The 23,005-nt window shown below is 44.4% G+C and overlaps 2 protein-coding genes and 1 non-coding gene across 33 annotated transcripts in view; 1 reads left to right on the forward strand and 2 right to left on the reverse strand.

Moving 5' to 3' along the window:
• LOC144314033 (uncharacterized) overlaps positions 1–23,005 on the forward strand; it is a 287,113-nt gene that overhangs the window by 150,100 nt on the left and 114,008 nt on the right. For 26 of the 28 annotated variants that reach the window (XR_013379678.1, XR_013379685.1, XR_013379677.1 and 23 more), the window contains one exon: positions 1,975–2,064. The gene's annotated coding sequence lies outside the window, so the exon portion shown is untranslated. The remainder of the gene's footprint in view (positions 1–1,974; positions 2,065–23,005) is intronic. The other 2 variants (XR_013379686.1, XM_077897648.1) reach the window with 1 other exon arrangement.
• FGF1 (fibroblast growth factor 1) overlaps positions 1–23,005 on the reverse strand; it is an 86,418-nt gene that overhangs the window by 19,551 nt on the left and 43,862 nt on the right. For all 4 annotated transcript variants that reach the window (XM_077897644.1, XM_077897643.1, XM_077897645.1 and 1 more), the window contains one exon: positions 788–990. In XM_077897644.1, coding sequence (XP_077753770.1) covers positions 788–956 — 169 coding nt within the window. In that variant the 5' untranslated portion in view covers positions 957–990. Of the gene's footprint in view, positions 1–787; positions 991–23,005 lie in introns of those variants that run through there.
• On the reverse strand, positions 11,385–11,505 carry LOC144315020 (small nucleolar RNA SNORA36 family). The gene has a single exon (XR_013380837.1). It is a non-coding gene; the product is annotated as a small nucleolar RNA SNORA36 family (small nucleolar RNA).

The raw sequence follows: 23,005 nt of genomic DNA on the forward strand, positions 1-23,005 counted from the left end.
TCACGATAGGACCCAGACCCCTAATATCAAATGTACACACCACTGTGAGAAGTACTAAAGCAGAAGGAAGAGATTTTTGTTCCTAGATAGTCAAGAAGATTCTTTTCTCTAAAGTCATACCTCCATTTATCAACACCATCTGAGAGCTGAGCTGGCAGGAAAGCCTGGAAGAGATAGTCAGCATTTGGCTCTCATTGCTCCCGCCCTCCCGCTTCTATAAGGTCTGGAGAATGACTTTACCCCTCCCAGTCACCACAACCACATCTGCATGATAGGCCAAGCAAAAGCTGCATAATTTATGATGTGTAAGACTATGATTATGAACTAGGATTTCACAAATCAAGCCCAGTGGAAACATAACCTGGAGAGTCCGTTAACATGAAACTGAGCCCATGTCTTTGTGTAGGGTTCACTGCCCCTGCCCCATGTGGCTCTTCCTGTCAGAGAGCAGGCGGGGCCCTCACCAGCCTTGGGAGCCAGGCCTTTCTTCACTAGTTACAGAAACCCAGAACAGTTGAACGCTGGCGGCCATATCAGATCTCAAAGCAGTTGTGTTAGGTCAACAGATAGTCCTTTTAAAACCTTGAAATAGGACCCCTTTAGGTAGACTGTAGCTCTCACAGTGTGTTATTATCCAAACCTAGACCCTGTGCACATTTATATCACCCTGCCTCTGAGTGTGTCATGCAGAAAAAGGGTACCCATAGGTACACATCCTCCCTTCTTGCATCCTTGACTAAGGAAGACAGCAGGAAGGCAGGAGGCCACAAGAGAGATGGGTGCTTACTGTGCTGGTCGCTCCTGTCCCTTGTCCCATCCACTGTGCCATCTGGAAGGATCCTCAGGAAGTGGCCCCCGTTGCTACAGTAGAGGAGTTTGGGCTTCATGTAATTCCCCGGAGGCAGATTAAACTTCTCCGTCAGGGCAGTGAAGGTTGTGATTTCCCCTTCAGCCATGGCTCTGCAGCTGCTGGTTATGGTGCTTTCAAGGCTGGAAGAAATTAAACAACCTTGTAGAATGTCCCACTGGCAAAGGTGCCGCGTACCCTTTCAAGAAGGGAAGGAGAGCCTCAGCGCTCAGGGTTCTGAGTCGGGGAGTAACCACAGACTGCCCAGGTGATGGCCACAGGAAACAGGCCTGGGTGGTGGGCAGCGGTTAAGGAAGAAAGGTCTCTGGCATGGGAGGGATTTTCAGGACGTTTCTCACTTCCCAATTGGACACAGCTTTGGTCCAGGCTGTGCATTTTTTAGAATTTCAAATTTAATCACTTGGGCAAGGGAAAAAAAAATAATGTCTTGGTCCCTCCTTCTGATCCACACATATCCTCAAATTAAACACTGAAGTTGCACTAAAATAACACCTGGGCACTGGCTGAAACCCACAAAAGCCGAGAGGCCGGCACTGAGGTTTTGCTCTCCATCCTCCCACAGTTTTGGCTGGGGGACTGCCGGCCCCATGTACACAGATAGCTCCGAGAACCTGAGTGTTCGGGACCCCTAGGAAAAGGGATGGAGGTCTTTCAGACCACCCACAATAGGGACAGCCTCGGGTTAATGTGTAAAGGCTTTGCTGGTGGGAGCAGAACCAGAGTGGGGAACAAGCACTTGGCCCATGTTATGTGGGGATCTAAAGGGCAGACACTCTACCAAAGGAGGTTTTATGAGACCGATCGTTATGAAGCATCTACCAGTTATGCTTCCCCAGCTCCCCCTACGTCCTCATATCACACAGAGAAGGTGGGTCTGTCCCTTGTACAGAGGCCATCTTCATCCTACGTATCTTCTAGAGAGACATAGTTATTCTGACACAGATGCCACCAGATTATACATTATGATCCTCTAATATTGTATATACACACTCTGTAGAAATTTATATTATCAGTGTAAAAATGCATCAGTGACACAAGGCTCAGTTTTAAAATGCTAAACTAATGAATGTTAGAATTCTAAAACATCTTCTTGTCTCACCACTTAGGAGAGCAAAGCACTGGTGACTACAGGGCTACGCAAGGAAGAGGAGAAAAGGAGCTAGGAAACTGCTGTGGGAGCTTCCTTACCAGAGTGAGTAAGTGCTGACTGTACATAATGATCATCAAGTGGCCTTACAATAATCATGATCATCATCACTGACATATTCTGGGTACAGGTTAGCTCATGTAACCTTCTTTATTACTCTTTGAGGCAGACATTCATAGTATCTCCATTTTTTCTAAAATGACACAGAAGCTTATAGATGTTTGATGGCCTCTCCAAGGTCAACAGCTTCTACTTGGTGGTGCTGAGCCTCAAAAGGAGTGTGTTGAAACAGAGCCATCACTTGCCCTCAGTGAAGTGACTTCAATGAAACTGCAGTATCATTGCTGCAATTGGGATTTTTACCTCTTGTCTGGCACATACATCTGCCCCCATGAGCTTTTTATTCATTAAGTTATTAATCTGTGACCCAGATGTTGGCTGTCACCACCAACTTTTGTCCTCATGTCAACCTTGAAGCAGGACTCCAGGTAAGTCCTCATTCCCCAGGAGACCCCCACATCACCAGACTTTAGGGAGCACTGTGAACTTCAGAACAGGCCCACCAGCCTCCTGCATGCCCTGTACTAACCATCCATCTCTGCCTCACTCCATTCATGTATCCATCCTTCCATTGATTCATACATCTGTCCATACATCCCTCCATCTGTCCATCCATCCATCCATCCATCCATCCATCAATTCATCCACCTAACTGTTCCCAGGGCAGCCTCATAAAGCTGCTTTCATGGAAAACACTTCCATCATAAATCAAGGCAACAATCTGAATAATTTGTCCTAGTGACTTTGGCAGTAGGGTTCATGCTGGAAGCCTCTATTTGTTTCTTTTGCTCCAGGCATTTTAATGTCTGTGTCCATGTCTTCAGTCTACAGTCCCAGGGACAAATCACAGTCCCTTGTTTCAGCTTTGCTTTGCAGTCTCTCCAACGACCCCCAAGGAGAATTTTGCATATGGTACATAAATTATATTTAGAGTCAGGCCATCCCAAATATCCCCTTCACATATGTTGAAACTCTGTCCAGCTCTTTTCAGATAATAGAGTAACAGATTGAAAATGTTTTTTACATCCACACTTTAACTTGTGGGGCACATTTTCCAAATCCACACTCTTCCAAACCCTTCTCATTAATCCACAAGTCTCTATATCTGTGGGCCCACCTCTCCCTCTCACGGTTTCTCTTTCTACCTTTTTGCTCAGCCCTTTTTCACCCACCCTCTCAATCTTTCTCTCATTCTACTTCCTCACTCCACTCACTTCTGGATCCCCTTCTGATATAAAGCAGTTTAATTCTTCCAAACTTGGACATCTTCACCCATCACCTCTCCATTAACATGCAACAGTGATCAGATTCCCGTGCCTTGAAGTACAGCTAAGAGATAATAAATATTTTTTGTTTTTCTTCCCCCCAAGGAAAAAAAAAAACCTTTGCTAAGTTGTATACTTAATTTGGTACAGGAGATAATAACTAGAGACTGGTGGTTGCCATTTAACTGTACAGATAGTCATTTGTATTGTCAGCCTTTGGTGGACAGGATTCTGTTTGTTGTTGTCCGTGGATTTCCTCAAGGGGAAGTCTCTGTGTGCCCCTGACCATGTGGGTGGCAAAGATGGCTTCCCTTCTAGATCCAGCACCAGTGAGGGTTCTCCGTTGTGTTGTTTTCTAAGTGTTGGGTATGGATTTGGCACTATGCATTTGCACCGTTGCTTCTGTCCCCTTAATACGAAGAGGAAACAGATACTCCTGAGGCTCCTGGGGTTGGAGGCAGCAGCTCTGGCTAAGGATGTCCTAATGCTCACATTCTCATGTATGTATAAGTCAATGTATAAGCCACGCAGCCTGGGCTTCATCATTACGGAGATCTCCCCAGCTGAACAACCTTGGCCAGAGGCCAGCAGGTCCTCAGGTATCCCTCTCCTCCCCATCACATACACCCTGCAGTTATAAAGCTACGACTCTGTTCTCTGCCTGTTCCCCCCAGTAAGAGGGACAATGATGGGGGGCACACTGACTTCAATTGCTCCCATCATCCTGCAGTTCACAGGGTGAAAAGCTGGAAAGTTAAGGGAGAACATAGTGACTCCTGAAAATCAGCCTGAGTCAACATGAAGCTGATAGGCTGTGGCAGTGGGATTTATGAATCAGCTGAAACATACAGAAAATGAAATCCCTTTTTGTTGCTGAAGGAAACCCCAGAGGCACAAAAAGCCCTTATGTTTTTGGCTTTATTTACACTTACCTATATTCTAAGCAGTAGATAGTGCTAAGTTCCTTGCCTATTCAGTATTTGTTTAAAGATGAGAGTAAGGAACCATTAAGCAACAGCTTTCATGGGCCCTTGGGGATTTTCACAAATTGCTCTAATAAATGAATCCATTAACTACATGAAATCAGGCATTAAGTGTAATAGAAATTTATAATTCTGCTTCTTGTTATGATTTTTTTGTTGGCTGTCAGGGGTGGAGGTTATCTGTGTATATTTGTTGGGAGCTGGAAAATATCAAGCCCAGTAGACTTCATGTCATCACTGTGTGCTAAGCCCAGCCTTTTGAGATTTGGGGCACTGGTGAGATTTAGGGAAAGGCAGAAGATTTTTTGACTTCTCAGTGACACCAAAGTGAGGGCAACATGAAGCTTTTTGGAATATCTGTGCTAAGGCTGGCATATTTTGTCATCTGTAGCTGCTCAAAGAGAACTTGAACTCTGACACATGAACAGGATGATAAATATACAGTCTTGCCCTGCAACACAACAGTCACTTTTCAATCTGAGATAGTGAGGAACACCATGCAGCCCCAGCTATGCACAAGTTGACTTTGGGAACCTAGGCAAGTCATTCACTCCTTCTGAGATGTTTCCTCCAATCATCCCCATCCTGTCTACCCTCACAGAGTTGTCTGAAGGGTTAATGGGCACAGTATTTGTAACACTTGGAAAGTACAAAAATGTGACCCGACCTATAAGAGATATGAATAACTGGTTATCTTGAGCTAGTTGAAGCCTGGTGTGGTCTAGGTCAATGGCCATTGAATGCTAGATTTGAAATAATTTTCCAGTTGATATGCAGATAGAGTTTTTCATTCCCTCTCATGTTTGGGAGAAATTAGTTTAGCTCCTTCCCCATCACTTAGGCCACAAACATAGCAGGGAGGGTGAAGGAGGTAAAGGTAAGGTATGGTTATGTAAGAGAGAAGCCGGGTCACCATTTCAGACTCAGTTCTCAGCTTATGGACAGTTGTTGAAGTGACATTTATGAAGTCCACTATTTAGGAGACGTTTGTGCTCAGTTTGGTCCTGGTAGTCAAGCGAGCAGGAAAAATGTTAGGTTCTAAGAATCAAGGAAAAGCAAACACTGATGTATTTTTTTAAACTCCTGTCACTGCTTTAGTAATGCAGGATACCCATGAAAGAGAATATTTTACAAAATGTATAATGCCACCAAAAGTAGATGTATAGGCATCTGATAAAGCTGATTATTGGGTATATGTCCTCCAACTAAGTGTATGTATAATAGCTCTCACCTTTGGTTCCAAATAGGCTGTAAGTTTCTATCAATGGCATCATCCAAAAGCATTAACTCTTAGAGATAGTAATTAACCTTAGATTCTGTTGAGTTAAATATTAAATGCATATAAATGTTAAGAGTAACTACTGAAAGAAAGGAAATAGAATGCAGTGATTTCAACCAGCAACTGTTAGGGATAAGGGAAACAAGGTTAAAACAAAACAAAACAAAACAAAAAACTACTTATCCAAAGGAATCCAGAAAAAGAATAGAAAATTTAAAACAGTGCTCAAAATTAGGTGGCAGAAATAAATCCAAATATATTTATAATCATGATAAAATGTAAATGGGCTAAATGTACTAGCTACTGGATTTTTAAAAATTCTACCTACACTCTGATTACAAGAGACATATTTAAAACATAAGGACACAGAAAGGTTAAAAGCAAAAAGATGAAAAATAGATACCAGTGTTAATAAGAAGTAAAAATTGATGTGGCTATGTTAATATCAGAGAAATTAGGTCTAGGGCAAAAAGAATGATCAACAGTAAAAGAGATCACTGCGTAATGATAAGTGGAATAATTCAACAGAAAGATATAAAAACTTTAAACTTATGTATACTTAATGACATAGCCTCAGAACATATGAAACAAAAATTAACAAAAATGTGAAGAAAGCTTGGCAAATCCACCATGGTTTGGTGGGAGACTTGAGTACCTTTCTGTCACAAATGTTAAAGCAAACACACAGAAAATATTAATAAGGGTGTAGATTGAAATGCACAATTCACAAGCTTATTTGGGTGAGCAACCAAGGGAACCCTGCCCCCTTTAAGTAGAAGAATCCATTCTGTTCAGAATGTTCTGTGGGTAGAGCAGAAGTCACTCCTACTCATCCCCTGGTGACAAAGCCTACTCAACTGTACCTTTTTAATGTCTCTTAAAATCATCCTCTCTTCTCCATCTACACTGTGGTTGCTCCCTACAGATGCAACACCTTGTCTCACCTGGGCTGCTAAGGCAGGCAGACGGGGTCTGCCTTCTACAGCATTGCAACCTTCCAACCCACTTTGGACTCTGCTGCTAGGGGCATGTGTCTGATCATCATTCTCCTGCTGAGAATCTTTGTCTGTGTCAGTGGGTTTTCTGCTGCCATGAGGATAAAACCCAGACTCCACCATGACCCGTGAGGCATTCATCATTGGGTCCCTGCCTAACTCTGTTGCCTTGTCTCTTATTGGCTTGTTCTTCTTGCAATCACCCCCACACCCTCACACTCACTCAGAAGTTTTTCTTGCTCTCTCTCTCCCTCCACCTTCCACCGTGGCCTGGCTAGGTCATACTCATCCTTCAAAAATTCATCTAATATATTTCCTCCTCCAGAAAGCCGATAAAAGTGCACCCCCCAGCCCTAGCCTCCCTCCTCTTCCTCCACACCACATACACCAATGTTAGCTCCCTGTATGTTCTTACAGTAGCTCTTCATTTACCCTATGAAAGCCCTGGCTGTAATTGCCACAAATATTTCCCACTGACCATTCAGTGTCTTCCAGTGCTTGGGTGCAGACTAAGGCCTTATCTCTACCATTTCATAATATGTATAAGTGTATCGCACCCCTAGAACTAATATAATGTTGTACGTCATCTATATTTCAGTGACAAAAAAGAAATAAAACTAACCATTTGCTTTAAAGTAAAAGTTCTTAAAAAAAAAAAAGATTTTATTTATTTATTCATGAGAGACACAGACAGACAGAGACATAGTCAGAGGGAAAAGCAGGCTCCCTGTAAGGAGCCCAATGTGGGACTTGATCCCAGGACCCCAGGATCATGACCTGAGCCAAAGGCAGACGCTCAACCACTGAGCCACCCAGACATCCCTAAAATAAAAGTTCTAAGTCCTTAATAGGGCCTATAGTGCTCTGAGGACCAGCCTTGGCTTCCTCCCCTGCCTTACCACCCACCATGCTTTTTCCCCAAACTGGCCTTCCATTCCCCTGAAACCACCGCACTCCTGTTCACCGTAGGATCTTTGCCTGCACTGTTCCCTCTCTCTAGAGCACTGTTCCTCCCTTTCCCTCTCCCCCACTTGTCTGGTTAACTCCGACGTTTTAGTTCAAGTCTTAGTTCAAAGCCTTCATGGAAGGCTTTGCTGACTTTCTTTAACTGTGTCAGTTGCCTCCAGTTCTCGTAGGACCATTTAACATTTCCTCAGAGCTCTCACTTCATTTTTTAATCACACATTCATTCTTGTGATTATTTAATTAACGTCTCCTTTTATGACTGGACCGCCAGCTCCACAAGAGTACAAACCAATCTGTCTTGCTCACCATGGTATCCCCAGTACCTGGCAAAATGCCGGTATCTAATGGGCCCTTGATAAATATTTGTCGAACAAGGGAAGGAATATAATTTAACTAAGGTTACCTGATTGTCTCTTTCACTAGTCTCTGAAGCTCTGGAATAAAAGCTATGCCTTTTTTTCTAGGCCCTGCATTTAGCACATGCCTGCATGTAATTTCGTTCTCCTCTTATTTGTTGATTGAATACCAGGCCAATCCCTCCTTTAGGAGCCTCTAGTGGAAACATGTTATCAGAAGGCCTAATTAGAAGGTGGGATCCTGCCGGTATTAACAGAGAGGCTAAACCAAGAGCCTAAATGTATTTTTATATGAGTGCAAATTAGGCTGGAATATCCTACCCTTGGTTGAAAGCAGACCCAGACATTTTCCCCAACTTGTAGAAGACACTTTCTTACTTCTTCAAAGGCCATATTTGAGGATTTAAGGATCTCAAAAAAGGGTCAGATCTTTTAGTCTCAAGTTTGACCTATTTATCTCTCTGAGACAAAAGTTTGTGGGGTTTAAAAAAGAATCCAAGGTTTTATTATTTCTGCCAAGAAGTGCCAGTTTGGCAGGAACCCAAGTCATACCCTCCAGTGAAGGAAGGTTTGCTTGAAGAAAAGGAGACAGAGTGTTCTTCTGTCTTTTCTCCCTTTCTCCACCCTCAGTGATCTGTACCAGGTCTGGGGTAGGAATGCAAGCTGGGCTGACTGGTGGGGCTAGCATGTTGGTGTGCTGCTCTCAGGCCTGTTTTGTTCCATGAGCTGAAATCTCATCTTCCAAAGTTGGCAGCAAATTGTGGATGTGGCCGTGGGGTGGACTCGACCGTGTGTGCAGGAGATGGTTCCTACAGATTTGTAAAAGCCAATTTTTAAATACTCAGGAATTTTGGAAGCTGGTTAGTAAAGCTTGAAATCAACCCTTGTATGAGAGTGTTTACACCACAGAACTTAGAAAATAGTATAAATCTGGGCTGTTTTCTCTCATTTCTTTTTTCTTTTGTTTTCTCTCTTCTTCCTCCCTCCCTCCCTCCCTTCCTTCCTTCCTTCCTTCCTTCCTTCCTTCCTTCCTTCCTTCCTTCCTTCCTTCCTTCTCTCTGACAGCTGATTTACCAACATACTACTAGAGTCCAATTTAGTCCTGGCTGGATACTCACAAGCAAAGTACTCACTCAGTCTCACAGAGCCTCAGTTTCCCCATCTGCAGGATGGGGCCCCCTTAGCTACTGCACAGAATTGCTGTGTTCAGTGATCACTCATATAAACTGCTAAGCCCGGGATCCCTGGGTGGCGCAGCAGTTTAGCGCCTGCCTTTGGCCCAGGGCGCGATCCTGGAGACCCGGGATTGAGTCCCACGTCGGGCTCCCAGTGCATGGAGCCTGCTTCTCCCTCTGCCTATGTCTCTACCTCTCTCTCTCTTTCTCTCTCTCTGTGTGTGACTATCATAAATAAATAAATAAATAAATTAATTAATTAATTAATTAAAAAAAGTAAAATAAACTGCTAAGCCCAACGTTTGAAAACTTGTGTTTTAAAGAGTGTTCACAGATGTTAGCTTGATTATTGTTCTCTGTGTATCTTGTTTCATTTTGCCAACCACTTGTGCTATTGATTTAGGATTGAACAAACTTGATTTTAACATTTACTAATACTTTAGCAATATTTGAAAAAATATAATTTTCTAAGTGATTGGTTAAGGCTTGCCCTTGCCACTGATGTGCTGTGATGCCCTCCTCTCATTTCCTTGAGCACGGAATATCATGTACTCGTGACCATTCTCAGTGTATTCCATGGGTTTGTGTGTGACTTTCCAGGATGACAGAGAGCCTGTGGGTTCAATGTCTTTCTCTCCTGTTCTTTCATTTAGAATCCTTCTAATCCTCAAGAATCCGCAGGTCACTGAAAATAAACCATCCCTTGGCTTCCAGGATCAAATATTATTTGAGGGAGATGAAGGTATCATCCTCAAGACTCCAATCACTTCTACTCAACACCTGCCACAGGCAGACTGTTCTGGAAATTTAAAAAAGAAAATAAAGAGAAAGAAACAGAAATGGAAAAAAAAGAAAAAAGACCTGAAATCCCTACTCCACATTCTGAAATGCAAAAAGCTCTGAGAAATAGACATTCTTTCATAACTCAAGTTGTGGCAAAACCTGACCCAAACCATCCTGAGACAATTTAAAGTCCTTATTTGTCACCCTTTGTGTATATTTGTGTAATCTGGTGCAGAATCACCAGTGTGTTTGATTATGGGGGACTGCCCAGACCCCAGTGAAGTTGCCCCATAATATACAACACATGTACCAAACAACCTTTCTAAAATCCCTCAGAGAGATCTAGCCCTCAACCTTTTCAGATAAGGGCTTCCGGGCCTGCAGTAGAAATCATAGCATCTGTCTTTAAGGAGGTTATAATCTAGCTATACTAGATCAATACAGCTGAGCTTCCAGTAAGAGGGGCATAGATGCCTGGACCACATGTAGCTGGCAAGAAGTGGGGGCCTGGGAATCCAGTCCAGCTGTATCACCCAGCAGCTCTGTCCCAGTCTTAGACCCCACACTCCTTCATGAGGAGTAGGACACAGAAGCAGAGACACATACATTCCCAGGGACCTCCTGCAGTATCCATTACTTGTTCCCTGCGTTCTGGAGCTTTAATTCTCTGCAGTGGGGCTTATCCATCCCCCAAAGGCTGACCCCCCTAGAGCGTTATTCAGTTGGACGTCAGGAATTATTCTAATGCTTAGAGAAAACATCCTCCAAGAGGAAAAGCAGAGCCCTCCATGGCGCAGCGTCATGGAGAGCAAGCCCCAGTTCTGCTTGAATATTAATGGTGTACCCCAGTACAGAGCATCCTGCAGGCTCTCGGCCATGCTGAGGACCCACACACATCTTACGTGGAAGTATCTTTTCTACAGACTGATGCTTTAGAGCCCTGGGCTTCCAGCCAAATGCAAAGTGATTCTGCAGGGGCTTTGGCAGCCCTCGGCCCATCCTCTAGCCTTCCCTTGTGGATGTGCCTCCAAAACTCTTCTGAAAATGTTGTGCAAGTTACAATCTCCAGAACCAGCCCTCAAGGACATTCTTTTCTCAGAGACAGCAGACCTCCCAACTCATAGGAAGATGGTCGGCTTGCTAGGTGTTTCTTGTTCTTCCCTCATGACCTACAAAATTTGGCTTTCCAAGCTCAGTCTTTTGAAATATGTGTTATCTCTTTGGAAATGCTGAGGGCTTGCCCTACCGTATGTTTCCCAATAGGCTGTTCTGGACATACTCATAAATAATCAGATAAGTCCATCAATAATAAAATATTGCAAGACCTTTTCTTAAACATTTACTATGTACCAGGTACTGTCCTAAGTGCTTTACATACAGTATTTTAATTAATTAATCCTCAGAGAAGTTCTTTAAGGTTGGCATTGCTTTTCCTTTTCCTCCCTCCCTCTGTCCCTCCCTCGTTTTCTCCTTCCTTCTTTCTGTCTTTCTTTTTTTCTTTCTCTCTTTTTGTAGGCTGGGAGATAAATGAATAGAGTAATATTCCCCATGTAATCATCTACCCTAGCCTGGTCATGTCCCAGAGTTTAATACTAAGCAGGGGGGCTGCCCTGAACTGAACTCAAGGCATTGCCTTTTAATCCCCAGTCTGCAGCTAAGGACACCAAGGCTTGGAGAGTTTAAATAGTTTTAATAGTTTGTCTAAGGTCACACAGATAAATCAATGTTAGAGCCGAGATCTGAACGTAGGGTTTTCTGACTGCAGAGTCCATAATTTTAACTGCCATGGAAATACGGGAAAAAGACAAAAGGCCCTTTGGATGAATGATCCTTAGCTTCTCTCTTCTGTTTACTCCCCCCCCACCCTCCCTGCCCCTATAACTCATGTAGCTCCATCGACAGATACTTGTGTCTGTTGAATGAAGTCTTTTGCAAGTTCCTCCCTTGACACAGAACAGTCCCCCTTTCTCAGCTATAAATACTCCCACCAGCACTTTTCTGATTGTCACTGTGATGCTTCCCCAAGATGACCCAGGGACAGTCAAATCCCTCCTGACCCTTTGTCACAGTAGAATCAATTGCCATTCCTTTCAAAGGGCTAGGGTGAGGCCAGAGTCCACTGGGGGAACTCAGTGGATGGTCCTACTTCAGACTGGGCTGGGAGAGGCCAGGAAAAAGGGAAATTCTCATAGACCTGGGTTTGGGTTTCTGCTATGTCATTCACTGATTGCATGACTGGGCAAGTCATTAACCTTTGTGATCCTCAGCTGCCTCATCTGTAAAACAACGCTGTTAAGCATACTGCTCTCATCCTGGTGCCATGAAGAAGGAATAGAGCAAGGGAAGCCTCACATGTAATTAGTGCCTAGGAAATAGAAGGTGTTGTTATGTTTGTTAATAAGAGCCGATGGTTTAATGCATTGGTTATTCACATTTCACAAAGCATTTTATACGAATAAGCAACATCTCTGGATGCCTGTTGTGTAGATGCTACACAAAGTACTTTATAATCATTTTGTATTTTTTGTTCATCCTGTTATGTGGGATAGATGAACCCTTTCTCTTTTGCTCTGGCCAAGAGAGGTGTGACACAGAGAGGCTGAACAGCTTATCAAAGCAAATCTGTGGCTTAGCCAAGAGCAAAACCCTGAGCCCCAAGACGTCAGTGTATTATGTCAGCCCCTCTGTCCAGCAGCCTTACTGCCAAGGGTCCCATGCTCATTCAAAGCACTGAAGAGGAAAAAGGACAAAACTCACATTTCTGCCAGACAGATGATATCCAGGCATCTCTGGAAGAATGGTTAGCAATCCTGGCATAAGATTTTGTGTTTAAGGTGCTTGGATACAAAGGAGGAATGTAAACCCCATGGAACTCGTTTAATATGTCAGAGTCTATTCTGGATCTTGAAAGTGGGCCATGGAGGCCCTGGCTGTGCCCCAGGAGAGCTACATTCCTGCAGAGGCTTCTAGCACTATGCAGAGGAAGCAGGTAGGGGAGCAGGGCCCAGGATTTGCAGAGGGACCCAGTGGGTATCTTAGACAAAGGGCAGGAAGAAAAATATTAGGCCGTCCTAGCACCAGCCTGCCAGGGCTTAGTTTTCACAGGGTCTACAGTGGGACAGTATAAACCTTGTTTCTTTTTGCATGATTTCTTTTTAAGGACTTGGCTATTTTTAGAGGTCCTTTTCAGTTGCCAGTTCTCTTTGATCCCACACAAAAAGTCCAAAAGGGACCATTCTCTCCCCTTTGCACACTTTGCCCTGTTTCAGCATGCCCAGTGGCTCTCGTGGTCCTGTGACCGTATCGTTGGCATTCCACAAACAGGCCTATACACAACCCAGCTGTTGACAGGAACCTGGGCCGGGGCGGGGGGGCGGTTATGGGAAGAGATGAAGGAAGGAGAATATCTCCGAAGGCCCCAGGCAAGGCCTGGTGTTTGATAAAGGATGAAAGAGCTTGGAAGTGTGTTGAAATCTTATATGCAAGAAGGTAAACTGTGAGATAAATCTGCCCCTGGTGTCTGGCATCTCCAGGAAGGCGCACAGTGTGCATTGCAAGCATTGGTGGGTACCAGTCACCTTGACAGTTTGCTAATTTGGCAACTGTGGCCTCTCAGGGGGAGTTTGCGTTCAAGTTGGCAGGTAGTTCAAAGCATGGTTTGCTTTCATTCCTTCAGCTCCTCATGGTTTCTCTCCTTATTTATTTCTTTTTTCTGACTGACCTTTCAAAGCCATTTATATACCCTGTACTGTCCACGACTCCTCTCTCATGCTTTAGAGATTAAAGTGATACTACGTCGGGTGGGTTGTTTGAGAAATGGAGAATTTCTACATTACTGGCCTTTGAAAGTAGATTAGGCAACAGGAGGTAAGAAGTAACATCAGAGGGACTTCTCCTTACTTCGCTGGGCTGCCATCTTTCGCATATAATTTCTGCTGGCTTTCAAAGGTTCTGCATTCCTTGGCTCCTTCTTGGTGTTGTCAGGTTCAAGGGGCTCCCCCGGAATTCCATAAATCTAGACATTGAGATGGGCCTATGAAGGTGGAGCAGACAGAAGGTGTAGCATTTTCCAGTGTTTTCTAGTATCGTATTCTTGACCCTCTAGTGGTGGGAAGACCTTTTCGATGAATGTGTTTGTGCAGAAAAGAATAAATGGTGTTGCTTTTCCAAACTGTCATTGACAGGAGTAAGTCATTAGGTTGTAAAGTTTCACACTCCGTAGTGAGAGTTTGATTGATTTGATGTGCAAATATTCTTCACATGGCATTTTTAGCAGTGTAAGTATTATGTGAAGCAGAACATCTGCCTCCCTGAGTCTAATTGTGTTGGGCCCACTCTAGCTAGGAGAGCTCTCCTCACTTCTCTGTCTATACTTCTATAATGCCTATGATAATTTATGATTTTTTAAAAGTTTATTTATTTATGTATTTATTTATTTATTCGTGACAGAGAGAGAGACAGACATAGGCAGAGGGAGAAGCAGGCTCCCCACAGGGAGCCCGATGTGGGACTCGATCCCAGGACCCCAGGATCACAACCTGAGCCAAAGGCAGACACTCAACCACTGAATCACTCATGCATCCTGATAAATTATGATCTTATGTATGTGTTTGTTTACTAGTTATTGACTGTCTTATCCAACACACCTTCCAATACACACATGCGCGCATGCACACACACACACACACACAGTGGATTATACGCCTCATGAGGACCCATATTTGGGTTTAATTTACTCACATAGGACAGCACCGAGATGTGTGCCTGATGCACAGTGATTGCTCGGTAAATACTTGGGAATGAGTGAGTTCAAGAAATATGATCTTAGGAAAGCTGTTCGGTTTAAAACACCTAACTTACCAAAAATAATCCCTATGGAAAAAGGTAATATTTATGTATAGTTTCCTTTTCATACAGGTCCATTTAAGTGGGGCAATTAATGCTTGTCAGAGAATAGTGTTTGCTAAGGGAGTTGAAATCACTGGTTACCCAGATAGGACTTCTAAGGAATAGTAGGAGGCCTGTTCACTTTCTTTTCTCTCATTTACCCTTCAATCTCTACATCCTTTCTTTCTTCCTGTGTTCACTAAGTGCTAGTCAAGTATATGCCAGTCATCGTAAGATAGGGATAATACTAAACCTACCTCACAGGATTACTGTGAGGGTAAAATGAGATCATTGTATTTACCAGTTTCTGGCAAAGTTCCTGACATATGAAGAGCCTGATAGATGTTAGCCATTAACATTTTCAGAAATATTAATGGAGCAACTATGATGCACTTTCTGTCTAAACAGTCTCCAGAATCAGGAAAAAGAAAAGCATCTGTACCACCAGGGAGCTTGTGATGATTTTTGTCGTTAGTTTTCTTTGCATAGTATCTATTTTAAGAGCAGAAAGTGATGACATAGTGGCCTCTTGGTTTACAGGTGGGGAAGGTCAGCTAGCCAGAACAAGAGTGAGGAAGTGAACAAAATATGAAAATTTTAAATACAGACAGGATCAATATTACAGGCATTTTCCTTTGGCCTTGGACTCCATATGTGGCTTGGCACAGCTCTGTTGCTGATCCTGTCTTTTTTTTTTTTTTTTTTAAGACTTTATTTATTCATGAGAGACACCTAGAAAGAGGCAGAGACATAGGCAGAGGGAGAAGCAGTCTCCCTGTCAGGAAACTGATGTGGGACTCGATTCCTGACTGGGGCTCACGACCTGAGCTGAAGGCAGACGCTCAACCAATGAGCCACCCAGTTGTCCAAAGGGTATCAAATTTGTGTACTTAGTACCTACTGTCAACCCCCAGCCCAGTCTACTGTCTTAACTTCTGAAATAGCCTCCTCTTTAGTCGATGGCTCCTTCCAAACACTTCTGTGTTTTTATACACAGAAGGATCTTTGAAAACCTACATCAACTTCATTGCTTATAACCTTCTGTGGCTTTTCATTTCCATAAAATAAAGTCTGAATCCTTACCACGGTCTGCAAGATCCTGGGTGACCTGGCCCCTGACCTCTTACCACTCTCTCCCTTTGCCCACTATGTTCCAGTCACTCCTCCATTCCCGTATTCTCTTGGATTCTTGAGTCAGTGTGGTCTCTTCCACGTGGCAGCCTTCATGCAAATTGTTCACTTTCTAGCACCTTCCCCTGGCTGGCTCCTACTCACTCTGCAGATGGCAGCTGAAGCCACCTCCTCAAAGGTCTTCCCTGACCTCCCAACCTAGGTTCTGCCCCCATCCCCATCCCCACTAGTCTCTTTTGTGCCTCCTGTTCTTTCCTTCCCAATGCTTCCCATTATTTGTAATTAAGTATATATCTATCCATGTGTTCATGGGCCTGATGTCTTCCTCCCCTAGTAGACCGTAAGCTCCCGGAGGGCAGAAGCCATGTCTATTTACCATCCTCTCCCCAGCCCATAAACAGTGCCTGGCAAGGAGGGGTTGCTCAATTATTTGTTGAATAAAAGAGACTGAATGAATAAATCAATCTTCAGCTTGCAAAATCCTGACCTCAGGACACTGCTGCAGACAAAAGGACTTTCCTATCCCATTCTGCTATTTGTTTGAACTTTGCTCAAACAAAGTTTGTTGTGAATTTTGCTCTTCTAGAGCAAGTGTTTTCCCCTTAGATTATTTTTATTGGAAAAAGTGAAGCAAATATAGAGATAATTATTGATTGTCACTCATCAAGTCTCTGCTCCCTATCACCAACATCCCTCCTGGGAGCCTGCTGCAGGATTCCTGGGAACCACAGGAAATAAAGTTCACTAAACCACTTGAAATGTTTTTATAAAAATAGATCGGACTTGACTTTCTTCCTGTGGAAAGGCCTCTTTCCTTTGGGCAAACATTGCAAAGAAATGTTATCTGCTCTTAGAAACCTCCCACTTCAATCATCCTCCTAGCAGGATTTATCTGGACTTAGAATCCTGTTCTGAAATGGTCTCCCTACTGCCTGGGTCATCACCTGAGCAAATTGCACATTTATTATTTCCATGCTGCAGCTTTATAGTACCCTGACAGGCTAGATAGGAATCGAGGCCTGCAAGATCTATGGGGACATTCCAGTGCTTGGTTGATCTGCCCTCAGGGGCAGTTTCATCCTCACCGGAGCTTAACCCCACTTTCCTGGGACTGCAGTACAGGTGTGCCACCTTCATCATTTTGATCATTATCCCCTTCCCAAATTCCTTATTTGTGAATTTTATTTAAATTACTGACCTATGGCTTTACCTAAATTTAATTTCCTATTTAAAGGAAGCTTTAGAGACACCTGGGTGGCTCAGTGGTTGAGTGTCTGCCTTCGGGTCAGGTGGTGATCCCAGGGTCCTGGGATCAAGTCCTACATAGGGCTCCCTGTGGGGAACCTGCTTCTCCCTCTGCCTGTGTCTCTGCCTCTCTCTCTGTATCTCATGAATAAATAAATAAGTCTTTAAAAAAAATAAAGGAAGCTTTATCTCTCGAGTGTTAAATGCAAAAGCATCCCATGAACAGAAGGCAGTCCTCAAATACAGTGAAAGGGCAGCTGTGATTGACTTCCGCTTAGGGGCTGTTCCCTGCCCCTGCAGATTTTTCACTTGCAAAGAGAGAAAAGCAATGGAAAACATAATTGTACCAAACCAAGGCTGTCTCCTTGAATACAATCAAAATGATTGAAGGAAACATCAAGGGGGTCTCCCTTTCTTTTTGCAGTGTGATTGAAAGATATCTTTGCACCACTCAGAATTCTGTATCAACAGGGACACATGCCCCTGCTTTGGGAAACAGAGGGTTAATAGGGTCTGTTGCTTTTCAGCAAATGAGCCTTGGATGTCAGTCCCCTTAGGAACCCTTAAATGCAAAAGAGAGATAGAAAACAAAATATAGATAACCAGCAATAAGAAGTCTTTAAAAATTATCCCTGATCCTATCAGCCAAGATAACTTCTGTTAACATGTCTATTCGTAGAGATTGAAGCCTTTGGCAAAGGGCCTTATATATAGGAATATCTGAGGTGTTTTTGAAAACAACTTTCTGTTTTCTTAGATTTCTTCATTGTTTGCCTGATTTCTATTTTGTCACTACCTTTATTTGGCATTTTTCTGATTTGGGCTTACTTTTACTTTACTTTGCCCTTTTATTTATTTATTTTCCTGCAGAATCTTGGGCCATTAATATCAGACCTTAAAATTTTTTTCTTAGATATGAGCAGCTAGAGGTAAAAGTTTCCCTTTAATAATTGTTTTAGGTGCCTCCCCAAAATTTCATATGCTATATTTTGTATACTGTTCAGTTTAAATCCTTCTATAAATTCTCCTTGGATTTTTTTTCTTTTGATGGGTTATTTCAAAGTATGTTGTTTAACTGAAAATATTTGCAGTTTTCCTAGTTATGTTATGGTTTTTGATATCTAATTACACTGTGATCAGAGAATTTATGCCGTATGACTTCAGTTCTGTTAAATTGATTCAGGCTTGGTCTGAAGAAAGTAGAATCATGATTCCACTCTGTAAAATTATATACATATATAGTTTTATAATCTGCTTATTTATAACCACACTTTACTAAATACATTAGGATTTTTTTCCTCGTTTATAAACATAAATCTACACCTCCATTTGTAATGGCTGCATAGGATGATAGGATTCCGTTATGTGGACCTACAAAACTCTGTCAGCTAATCTCTCGTTGGACGCTTGAGTTGTGTACTGTCACAAAACTACTGTAGTCATCTTTGCACCCCACACTCTTACTTCCCCGGGGAGGATTTATGGAAGTGGAATTGCTGGGGAAAGCACATGAATTTTGCTAGGTTTTTTACTCAAAATATTCAGAAAGTTTCCACCCATTAATAGGTTTAAGTTACATTTTTATTCCTTGGCTTATGCGTGCTTCTTTTTTGATGTATACATCTGCTCTTGAAGGTAGAGAAAAAATCTATTTGAAAGTTTCAGACCTGCTGATTTTGGTTTCAAAGTCACCTCATAAAATGGGAACCTTGTTCCTTTTGCCTAACATTGGTCCTAGGATTCACAGCACCCATCTTGGGATTTCTCTCCAGACGTTTCTGGACACAAGACCCAACCCAAGTGTGGCTCTTCCAACATGGGCTTGGGTGCTTGCCAGAGTCCATTGGGCTAGGTCTGAGGCAGGTAGAAGTCCCCAGGGTAGCAAGGGCAACAGGCAGCTTGGAGTTGACTGATGCTTCAGCTGCTTTTCTCCTCTGTTGCACCACCCTTACCTCTCAGCTCTCACTCACCAGCCCTGACCATTGTTCAAAGCTCACCTCCTCCATAAATCTCCAGGCACCCATGACTGTTTAATCCAGCAATTCCCAGACCTCTAGTAAAATTACCTGTAGGTATTTTATGTCTGTCTCTTTAATCCACTATAAATTTGTAAATGTACAGTAAATTCCTTTTTTAAAAAATATTTTATTTATTTATTTGAAAGAGAGAGAGCGAGAGAGCACACAAGAGCACACACAAACAGGGGGAGCAGCAGAGGGAGAGGGAGAAGCAGGCTCCCCACTGAGCAGGGAGCCCAACGTGGGGCTCGATCCCAGGACCCCGGGATTATGATCTGAGCTGAAGGCCGATGCCTAACCAACTAAGCCATCCAGGCGCCCCTTTATAGTAAATTCTTGCAAGGGGGACCTCCCCTCCCACTCACTAAATCTGGGGCTTTTGTGCCTGCCACAGAGTGCAGTATTGAAGGCTGTGAATAAGCACTGAGCTAAGAACCTGAGGTGAGGCTTGGTCCGGCCAAATACACGCGGCAGGCAGCTGCGAGTTCTTGCTCCTGGAGCGTTCCAGGTGGCGTCTGTCCTTGTATTTAAAATAAGAGACGGCCAGTTAAGAAACCACCGGGATTCAGAATGATGGAGATGATCTCTGAGTCACCTCTTTATAGATAGACTGTGACTGCGGGCAAGTTGCTGCTGTTCCCTGAGTGCGTGTCCTCACGTGAACAGCCCTGCTCACAGGGCAGTTGTGGAGATCAGACTGATAAAAGCGTGGGGAGTGACTAGCGCGGCACGCAGCCTGCGAACGCTGCGGGCGTGTCTGGGGGCTCAGCCCGGCCGCCGCCTCCTGCTCGCGCGCAGCCTCCTGCGGGCCCTGCCCTCGGTCGGTCCGGGTCGCGGGGACGCGCTGCAAGGGCCGCTCGGCTCCGCCCTTCCCTAGAGGAGGGAGGCGGCCGCTTTGGTTCCAGGACTTTGCGTCCCCCTCGCGACTCGTGAGGTCCACAGGTGGGTTGCTCGGTGTTGCATAAAGCTGTATATTTTGCCCAAATTCTTTAGATTTTTCTTAGGCCTTTCCCATTTACCTTGAGCAAGCTTTTCAGTACCTGACCCAGGGGAGCCCAGGAGCACCTCTGAGGTTCTTCCCTGAGCTGTCCCGATGTCGGTAGGCACAGGGCCTAACTGCCTTTACCTCCTGAGCCTTGGTCCTCAGAGAGGGCCCTTCCTGCCAGGGGACGACGTCAGGGCCCCTCCCCCAGGGGTTTGTTTGCTTGCTTGCTTGCTGGCTGGCTTTCATTCAGATTTTCTTTATTTATCCATGACAGTCACACAGAGAGAGAGAGAAGCAGAGACACAGGCAGAGGGAAAAGTAGGCTCCCTGGGGGGAGGCCCATGTAGGACTTGATCCCAGGCCCCGGGATCACGGGGATCACAACATGAGCCAAAGGCAAACATTCAACCACTAAGCCACCCAGGGGTTTTCATTCACTGGGCCAGACTCGCTGAGCCTGAGTCTGGGCTGGCATCTGCAAGCTCAACACATCTCCCTAAGGGATTCTGATGCATGCCAGAGTGACAGCCCCTGGTCTGGGAAATCCGTTCTACGTGGAGAGAGAGAGAGAGAGAGAGAAAGAGAGAGAGAGAGAGAGAGAAGGAATTCAGCCTTGAAAGGGAAAGGCCAGCTTGATTATTTTTCTCCTTTTTAGCAAAGTCACTGAAATATCTCCAAATCTACTCCTTGTTTTCTTTAAAAGCAGTGGCCCGAGGGACACTGCCCATTTTGATATGTTTATTTTTTTCTCTTTCTTTCCATTACTCATATTTCCTTTACTCAATTATTGTTTGTCCTTGCTGGGGAGGAAGAGAATAAAACAGAAGGTAAGACAAAATGGGTGAAGGCTCCTGGTCCATCTAGGCCTGTTCTGCTGTGTGAGACTGGGATGGGAGGGCTTCTAGTCTGTGCAGCAAGAGGCCCAGGCCACCGGCAGACACTCCAATGCATCTTGACTTGATTTGGATTGTTGCAGAGCTCTGGTTTACTGACCATGGTGACACAGGCCCTATTTCTCCAAACCGAACCAGTTCTAAAGAATTAACTGAGGCCTGGTCACAATATATAAGCCAAAGCCCATGATGAGACCAAATCAGGCCTCCAGAGTGAGGAACGTCATTTAGCTTAGGATTGTTATGAGGTTCTGTTACGTTTCAGTTTCTCTCTGCCTCCTACTTTAATCGGTCAGGTCGTTCCCAAGAGTTCAAAGATTAGAGTCCTCCTTTACTCATTTGATGAGCTTCCACTATGTGCCAGACAGGGGGATTATAGTGGGGAACAAGGCAGATGCAGTGAGGACCTCGTGAAGTTCACATTCTAGTAGGGGAAGACCCACTATAAAAAGGGATTCCCAGTGAACTGGATATTGCAGTGACATCCAGGGACCCATGAGGGTTAGATACTGGGTACAGAGCCTGAGAGATGGGAAGACTTTCTAGAAGAAGTGGAGTTTATATTCCTAGTGAATAGGAAAAAGAAGGTAGCAGGAAGAGCATGTGCTAAGGTCCTGAGTCCAGGAAGAACACATTTCATTTGGGGAGAAAATAGTCCACTGTGGATGAGGAGAGATGGCTGTGACTAGAGATGGCAGGGTCAGGCTATGCAGAGCCCTGGAAACTTTTCTCTGGAGGACTGTGGGAAACCACTGAGCGGTGCAGGCTGGGGTATGACATAATCAAATTAGCTTTTTAAAAATGTCACTCTGGCTGCATAGTAAAGAAGTAGGGGAGGAGAAGCAGAAGTAGGGAACAGGTGCAGTAGCCCGAGTGAGAGGCAGTGGGACCTCAGATAGGTGATAGATGTGGGCAGAGGCCACCTGTGGTGTCCATTCTTCCCAGCTTCCCAGCCACGATACGCTGGATCACAGACGCAGGAGCCTCCTTTGAGAGAGACAGCAGCATTCAGCCAGTGCATGGTACTGAGAGAGGAGATTAACTTGGATTTTAAATTCCTCACTGCCAACTATACCACAAAATATAATTTCTGCATGAAATGGCTGCTTTGAGACAGAGGGTCTCATTGATCTTCAATAGCAGATTTAGAAATGAGGCATCGTGACATCTTAACAGATGACAAATAATGCTGGGGAGCCAGAGTGCCCTTGCTGCCTGACCTGCCTGTCTGAGCATTGAGGGCTGTTGTCCCTGCTCCTCTCCATCCTGCTGTGACTCACCAAATGACTGGACAGATCGTCTGTCCCTCGGTGGCATGTGTATGACCTCAAGGAACTGAATTTCCGAGTCATGCTACTATGCTTTATAAAATGTACAAGATAGTGTCACTCTGGGAGTTTTAAGGGCAAGTGAGACAGCCTGGAAGAGAAGGAGCAGACCAGCCAGCTCTCAAGATGCCTGCTGGTCTTAGGATGCCCTGGGCCCTGGTGACACCACAGGGGATGGCTGAGGTCATCTTAGGGCGCTTCATTCATTCACATAGCAAATGGTTGTTAAGAATCGACTGTTCCCGACCCTGTTCTCAGATGGCGAACAAAGCTTGGCAGTGTCCTTACCCCATGGAGCTTACATTCCAGTCATTTCCTGAGGCAAAACCAGTGACCCGCACTGCCTCCACTCTCTCTTGGTCTTGGTGTTGAATAAAAAGGCCCATGTTCCCTGGCATCGGCCCCTTCAGTCGCCTCTAACCAAAGTGAACGTCCATCTTATAAATGTGCCAAGCTTGCTCTCACCTCCGGGCCTTTGAACTTGCTTTTCCCTCGGCTTGGAACTCCCTTTGCCAACATTGCCTCCCACCCCAAACGCATTCCTACTTCTCCTTCAGATGTTACTCAAATAAGCCTTCTTTTACCACCAGCCCCAGGACCAAGCCCAGCCCTCCAGGGGTTGTCCCTTATCCCTCTGTCCT

Source organism: Canis aureus, chromosome 5 (genome assembly GCF_053574225.1).
Source record: "Canis aureus isolate CA01 chromosome 5, VMU_Caureus_v.1.0, whole genome shotgun sequence".
NCBI lineage: Eukaryota > Metazoa > Chordata > Mammalia > Carnivora > Canidae > Canis > Canis aureus.